Source organism: Pseudochaenichthys georgianus, chromosome 4 (assembly GCF_902827115.2).
Source record: "Pseudochaenichthys georgianus chromosome 4, fPseGeo1.2, whole genome shotgun sequence".
NCBI lineage: Eukaryota > Metazoa > Chordata > Actinopteri > Perciformes > Channichthyidae > Pseudochaenichthys > Pseudochaenichthys georgianus.
Genome location: NC_047506.1, coordinates 11,591,552 through 11,599,508, shown reverse-complemented (window position 1 = coordinate 11,599,508; position 7,957 = coordinate 11,591,552). Strand labels below are relative to the sequence as shown.

The window sequence follows — 7,957 nt, the reverse complement described above, 5'->3', positions numbered from 1 at the left end:
AAATTACCATAGGTTAAAGTAAACCCAGACATTATAAATGCAGCTGTGTTGGAGCTAGTCCAAAACAGATGTTCTCGTAAGCAACAGAGAGTAATATACATAGGCTGCCTACCTTATCCTGCCATCATTGTAGGCTGGTGTCCCCTCCACGATGGAGCGGATAAAAAAGGATTGATTGCAGTTGACCTCCTCCTGACCTCCCACGATGCTGAAGCCCAGACTGCCCGAAGTGCTCCGCCGCAGCACAATGTCTTTGCAGCAGTACAGATGCCTGCATGGGCCAAGAAAAAGATTAAACACACTAATCTCTCAACTGCATCTTTAAATTGTATCTAGTGTATATCCATGCTGAGTGTGTGTGCTGGAGCTAGATAGCTGAAACCGGCTCTGCTCAGAAGACAAAGGCTTCTTTTTTTAAGGTGTGACTTTTCCTTACAGAGAGAAGTGTAAGAATGAGAATAGTTGAACTTTATATCTCATAAATATACCTCAAAGGAAATTTACATTTAAATGTTTTTAGCTGCGCCAGAGAAATACACATTATTATTTCAGCAGCAGTTGTTCATCTCTGTCAGCATGCCACTGTCTTAAAGATTGAATTTCAAATATATTAAAATCGGAACGTTTTTGATTCTCAGAAGTTCTACTGATATAGCAGCAGACAGTGAATATTTAAGCTGAAAAGTTAGTTTGAAAGTATAATGAGTTTTCTCTTCCCAGCTGGCTCTGTCCAAATGTCGTTGGCACCAGCTGGCAGAGGTCAAAAGGACCAGTGTGGAGGGGGGAGTATAATTATACTGGGCTCAGAAAAAAGGAGTGGAGAAAGTACAAAATGTAGATTTAGTGAGAACTGAGACATCTAGAGATGCTCACCTGGGTAGCTGCAGCCATGACACCCAGATTGGTGAGTAATCATCATTGGGCACGGGGCTCTTGGTGCTGTCTGTGGGTGAAGGTGTGAGACAGGGCGGCATGGCGCAGTCCTGCATGCTGTCTTCTGGAGGACGCATCTCCAAGACCTTGAGCACTACGGGGGAGGAGGTGTTCTTCAAGTTGGCCACGGCTTCGCCTCTCGTCACCCCCGTCAAGTCCACCCCATTCACATTTAACAAGATGTCACCTGCGGGGGAGAAAGTGGACAGCACAGCTCATCCACTGCCCAGGGTTGCTGCCCTGATAAATGCTTTTCAAAAGACCTCGCGGTGCGGGGACTCCTCATCTGCCTTTTTAATATTCAACAACCTTCCTGCTGCAACACAAAGGGATAGAAGCCAACGCCACCTGTGCTTTAAAAAGCCTCCTAGCGATGAGAGTGGTAGAGAGAAAAACAGACTGCATAGTCCAACCAGCTAATGAGCAACCCAAAGGACACACTTGGGATGCGTGGATATGCTAATACAAATCTGAAATGTCTATTTCAATACACTAAGATATTTCATAACCACACAAACCGAGACAGCAGCTGTTGTTGTGTCCCATAAGGATAAAGTAATGTGCACCTTGAACCATGCACAGGTCAAACTGAATCAGATTTCTCTGCTTTTATGAAGGCTTTATGCTCACAGAGTTTTTCTCGTTGAGAGTCTCAGAAAAGGAATGACTGTAATGACAGGCTAAATGTGTTTTAATTTGGATAGACTGGAATAAACAGTTAAAATCAGCTGAAATCTCTCACTCCCCTGCCTTCAACTGCAATATGGGATCTCAAGGATACTGCTATTACATTCAGCTATTTTGAGCTGACTGATTTCATATAATGATATAATTAAGTACTCCACAAATACTCCTCTGGAACAAAATAAGTCCCGAGCCCTGCTATGCAAATGTGTGCTTGTGTTTTTGTGTAAGTTTGTAAGAGCCAATCTACGAGGTAGTGATCCACAGCAGCATCGCTGAGGCTTTTGCTGGATGAATACACTTCATAATGAAACATGAATCTTAAGTGTTCATCAATCCCTCAGTTTGTTATATTCTAAGTATTCATCAGACAAAATCCATTATCGTCTGTCAGCCATAATGTGCGCTTAAGTAGAGGACAACCGCACAAAACTAAAAACAACATCCACTAATTTAGTAATTATTTGCTCAAAAGCCCTGAACATTACAATCCCTTTAATCCTTGCAAATGAGTTATATTCTAATTATTATAACAGTGTGCCGGTAAGTAATGGAAGAGACTTCAAGGGGTTCATTAGGAGTTCATTTTACCTTTGCGGATGGAGCCCTCCTGTCCCACCACTCCATCAGAGTCCACATTCGTGACGTAAATGGGGAGGTCCCACCCTCGGCTGGACATGCCACCCGCCACCGTCATACCCAGGGAGTCATACGGCTCCTTGGTCAGTGTTACTGTCTTCTCATAGCATGCAGGCTTCTGACAAGAGTCCTTTAGATGGCAAAGGAAACACACAGAGAAAGGGTTTTGCATTAATACCGTGTCCTATTTTATGTTCCACTTCTATGGCACACCTGTCGCAATGGATCGCTCTCGTGTATCCACATTTTAATAAAAACATGAACTCAGTCCAAACATGATATGCACTTAATTGTTACATCAAGGGCACCTTCCATAGTATACATAATGTAATTAGATTGTCAGGCAGTACATTTGCATATTAATAAAGGGCTGTTTTCTCTGGGACTAGCGATAGCCCCTTAATGATAGGAGAATTCACATTAATACCAGCCATGCTATGGGAACAGGAGTCCTTTGACACAGACACAGTTGCTATGTAATTGATTACCTCATTAGCATAACTGGTAATGTATAATATATGGTGGTTATTAGGATCAGGCAGCTCAAGTGCCTCTTCATTTTGTGTTGATGTTCGATGTAGAGCTACTGATTTATTCATGGACGTCCTGATGTGCGTTTTGGTTTTGTGAACGAGGCTGTGTGTGGGAAAAAGTGAGTTAGATTTTATTTATGACGAGGTGTTTGAATGTCACATGGGGGAGAGCGAGGGGGAGTAGAGTAGTAATGAATAAGACATTGCACATTGAGGTTGATGGGATGTAGCTTGTGCAGCTTTGCTAATGTGCTGCATTCACACATTTCTGCTGCGCCCACAGGAGGAGATCACCCGTAGTCACGTTTCTGACCCGGGGGCTCGACACTGCCGACCCACACACAGTAAGCTGTATGCTATGGATGCTGTGTACTACATGCTACTGCGATGGGACTATTTGTGTAAACAAGTTATCACCATAAAGACCAGAGAGTATCCAAAAAAAACGTTAAGTAAGGTTTTGGCATATTTTCTCCAGGGGGGGGTTTCTAACCTGGCATGCTTTCAACACAATGAAAAAAGCTAACCTAGCTCTGTTCTAACTACTAGCACCTCTAAACGTCAGTAACACATATATTTTATTTTTTTGCGCTATGTTTCTTGTCTGGGCACTGACTTTAATTAAAGTGTAATTTAGTGAACTTTAGATGTGCTGGTAGTCACCTTGGAGCATAGGAAAAAAAACTTGCTTCTCCCTCCTTTCTCGATGTCAGGAGCAAAGCTGTGGCATTGTATTAAGGCAAGGCAAGTTTATTTATATAGCACTTTTCCGCACGCGACAATTCAAAGTGCTTTACAAAATAAATTAAAAAGACATTTTAAGAATAAATACAGTAAAAACACATTATATAATGGCATTTTACAACAGGCATTAAAAAGCAAAGATAATAAAATAAACACAACATGTATACAATACATGTTTAAATGGCATACTGCAGTGCGAATATGAACAGCTCAATTAAAAGCAGCGGCAAAAATATATGTTTTCAGTCTCGATTTGAAAATAGTAAGAGTTTCTGCAGACGTGCATGATTTGGGTAGTTTGTTCCAGATTGTCGGGGCATAATAGCTAAACGCTGCTTTTCCATGTTTTGTTCTTACTCTCGGAACCGAGAGCAGACCCGTCCCAGACCCGTCCCAGAAGACCTGAGGCCCCTTGATGGTTCATAATTATGTAGGAGATCGTTAATATACTTAGGTCCTAAACCATTTACCATTTACCAAAAACTAGCAATAGTACTTTAAAATCAATTATTTGGCCGACTGGAAGCCAGTGTAAAGATTTCAGAACCGGACTGATGTGATCCACTCTTTTAATGTTACTGATCTCGAGCAGCACCGTTCTGAATCAGCTGCAGTTTTCTGATAGATTTTTTTGTCAGCCCTGTGAATACACTATTGCAGTAGTCGAGTCTACTGAAGATAAACGCATGGACAAGGTTTTCTAAATCCTGTTGTGACCTTAGTTTTTTAATCCTAGATATGTTCTTCAGGTGATAGTATGCAGACTTAATAACTGTTGTAATGTGACTGTTAAAATTCAGGTCTGAGTCCATCACTACACCTAGATTTCTAGCTTTATTAGTTGTTTTGTAGTCTGCCGACTGAAGCTCGATTACTTTTAATCGGTCCGTCTTTGCTCCAAAAACGATGATCTCAGTTTTTCGTTTGTTCAATTGGAGAAAGTTCTGAGTCAGTGTTCTAATCGGAGAATAGTCTCCTGGTGTAATTTTAAAATAGATCTGGGTGTCATCTGCATAGATATGATAGCTTAGATCATTGTTTTTAATAATTTGAGCCAGTGGTAGCATATAGGTGTTAAAAAGCAAAGGTCCTAAGATGGAGCCTTGAGGAGCATGACATTTGTCAAGGTTGATGTGTAGTTGCCTATTAAGACAACGTTTTGTATGTCCTTTAAGTAGGAACTAAACCAATTTAGAGCTGTTGTTGAAATTCCCACCCAGTTTTCTAGACGGTCTAGCAATATGTTGTGGTCAACAGTATCAAGCGCATCGCTGATATCTAATAATAGATCTCAACATGACAGACATGAGTGATTTATCTAGCTATTTTACAGGGTATTTGTCCCCAAAAAGTACGTTGTAGGGGATACATTATCATGCATTTTGAAGGATAGTGATCTACAGAGGCAAACCTTTTTGTCTACTTTTAAACCAAATTTGAAATCACTTAAAATAGACACTCTAAAAAAAATTATTATGAAAAATAGAGATATTAGCAAGTTCAGTAAGGAACTGGAAAAAGTGTTTTGGTTATAGGAAGTGGAAGGCGCACTAAATCATGTGGGAGCTTTTCTGTGGGAAAAAAAGATGGCTGATATGGATGCAACAATTCTCTGAAAGGAAGGCTGCCGGCAGTACTTCTTGAATGACATGCTCAGCTTTGATGGGAGAATAATACCTCTATGGATCATTTGCACCTGAAAGGGAGTATTTATCATGGTAGGTGGAGACGGCGGAACAAAGCTCCTCTGTGTATTGCTACTGTTCTTGTTTCATGTGTATCTGTCTGTGCTGCTTACCAGAAGTGTTTGCTCGATATCCACAGGGGAATATGGTGGAGGGCCGTCCATGCCCCACGGAGCTTCTTGTAAGATATCCGGGGTAGGCAGGCAAATCTGACGAGACACGATGAAGTGGACAGCCTCCTCGCTTGCCTAGAGAACAAAAGGGAGGCAGCAGAGTTTAGAAATTATTTCGAAATCATACTTAGGCTAAATAATATGTAATTGAGAAATAACATTTACATTGATCAATAACCATTTGGATTTAATTAGGAATTAGTTAGAGGCAAAATCACATTAATCTTTTTATTTGGATGAAAAGGCCATTTAAGGAGAACATTGCAGGAAACTATGGTCCCTGCCATCGAACGACAACCCGTGTCTCTGTGACTCGAACTTGTACCGAAGTCCAGCAACACTTATTCACACATTCACATGAAAGTGGTCCAACAAACACACAGATGTCTGCTTTTCTGTCCCTGCTCTGAGATTTCCTCGGGTCTCTGCAGCACAGAGCTGCCTCCTGAATTAGCCAGTCCAGCCTATTATTGTCTTAACTGAAGTCATTTTATTTTTCCCTGCCAGTTGTTAATCTCTGACAGAGAGAGGCCATGTTGGCTCCACTGAGGCCAGTCAGACTGCTCAGACAGGAACTCCAGGGACCAGAGACCCTGCACGGTCAGCCACAAACACACTGCAATTAACCACGATTAACCACAAACACAGCACCATTGACTGGCATCAACCAGGAACCAGAGACAGCCACATGGCCCGGTCCATTAGGGAATCCTCACAATTAAATACTATTAACTGCAGTGAGTGCAGACACAACAGTACAGCACCACACAATTATCCTGAATCACCACAATTATCTTTAATACCTAAGGGATCCGGGGTAAGAACAGAACACTGTTGTTTAGGGTTTGCTACAACATGTGGACTCATTTGACTAATCAAAACGATAACCTTTACATACAACGGTAAATCCTGCTTTAATCGATTCATGTAAAGGAGGACCTGTTGACTGACCTGGATTAGCAGAGCAGCATGTTCTGGGGCTCCGTAACGTAGATCGTGCCCATTGATGGCCAGCACGCGGTCACCAACGCACAACTGTCCATCACGTGCTGCCAGGCCGCCCTCCAGGAGGTGAAAGATGAAGACACCATGCTCTTCCGGCCGCCTCACTAGCTTAATGCCCAGCTGCTCATCTGGAACGGATTTATTCAGGACCACATGGATGCTATCGTCCCTCAAGGGATGGTGGGGTAGACCTTGAGACAGGTGGCCCCCGGCGACATCATGCACGTGGCCGTGTGGGTGGCTGTGCGAATGTGAGCGGTAGTGATGGCGCTGTTCTCTGAGCACTGTAAGCCGGAGGAGCTGGCAGGGCTGTTTAAGTGTTGCCACGGCATAGCAGTGGGGTACATTGCTGATGTCAATGCCGTTGACCTGTTGGGTCAACAGAGATGCAGGTTACAAATTGACTTTTGATTGCTTACTTTTATTGTGAAACCGATCTTGACTGTGATACCTTCAGGATCATGTCCCCGGGCAGCAAGCGTCCATCTCGAGCAATGACACCTTCTCTGTATATATCCTGAATGAGGATGCGAACCAAGGGCGTCTCATTGCCACCGACAATGCTGATTGCCAGCGGGTCTGAAGGATCCACCCGCGTGATCTTAATACTGGTGAGTTCACCGTCAGGGATCAGGTGATGCAGCTGAGGAAGAGGCAGCACTAAGGGAGAAGGCAAAGAGAACAAAAAGGCTTTAAGCTTTAGAGTTTATTTCTGAATTTTAATGTACATTGACAAAAGAAATCAACTTTGACAAACAGCCAAATATAATAGAGAAGGAATTGGGAGAAAGACAGAGAAAGAGACACATTGAGTGAGAACGTGTAGCAGACAATGTTGGAGAGATTCTGCAGTAAAACCAGCTGTTTCTACTCCCTCAGGTTACTAAAACAAACTTGTATAAGCCAAGAGGGAAGATTTACTTGGCTGATTATTCTGCTCGATGCTTGTATCATTAGTCACATACATCTGTAGCGAGTATGCTTGGGAAAACCCTGAATTTGAAATTTCCACAGGCTTTTTACTTGGGCGGGGATGTGAATACAGTTCTAAAAGGCAAAACTCTGCACATACTCAAACCAAACCAGTGCACAGTCAAAATGTTAATCGAAAAAGACAGATATCTTCTAGTTTTTCAGTGAATCTGCACGAGGTACTTATAAAATATTACATGTAGTATTTTATCCCCACTTTTGTTTACCTCAAGACTCTACATAGACAAGATTCTACCATATCAATAACTGCCAGGTGTTAATAATTGTCTGCTAGTTTTATCTCATTCAGCTGTGCATGCTCTCCTCCCCTGATGCCCAGTGGTGAATTCCACTTGACAGCAGAATGACGCATCCTAAACTGAACCACGTGGGTGAGGATTTTTTGTGACGATTTTGGCCAACAGCCTTGGCCAATAAATGCCACAGAAGATGTATTTCTCATCTTGTTTATTTTGATTTGGTTATGAAGAATGACTCTCGTTATTCCTCAGTGGGCTGTGTCCCTCTGCGCTTCTATCTCTGTAGCCCGGCTGCACTTTCTCCATTCCAAAGTCAATATTTTGTCTTT

The 7,957-nt window shown here is 42.4% G+C and overlaps 1 protein-coding gene across 4 annotated transcripts in view; it reads right to left on the bottom strand.

Moving 5' to 3' along the window:
• Positions 1 to 7,957, bottom strand: part of lnx1 (ligand of numb-protein X 1) — a 35,141-nt gene that overhangs the window by 1,069 nt on the left and 26,115 nt on the right. For all 4 annotated transcript variants that reach the window (XM_034081845.2, XM_034081846.2, XM_034081847.2 and 1 more), the window contains 6 exons: positions 6,848 to 7,056; positions 6,343 to 6,765; positions 5,332 to 5,466; positions 2,209 to 2,386; positions 874 to 1,120; positions 113 to 271 (listed from right to left, as the gene is read on the bottom strand). In XM_034081845.2, coding sequence (XP_033937736.1) covers positions 113 to 271; positions 874 to 1,120; positions 2,209 to 2,386; positions 5,332 to 5,466; positions 6,343 to 6,765; positions 6,848 to 7,056 — 1,351 coding nt within the window. The remainder of the gene's footprint in view (positions 1 to 112; positions 272 to 873; positions 1,121 to 2,208; positions 2,387 to 5,331; positions 5,467 to 6,342; positions 6,766 to 6,847; positions 7,057 to 7,957) is intronic.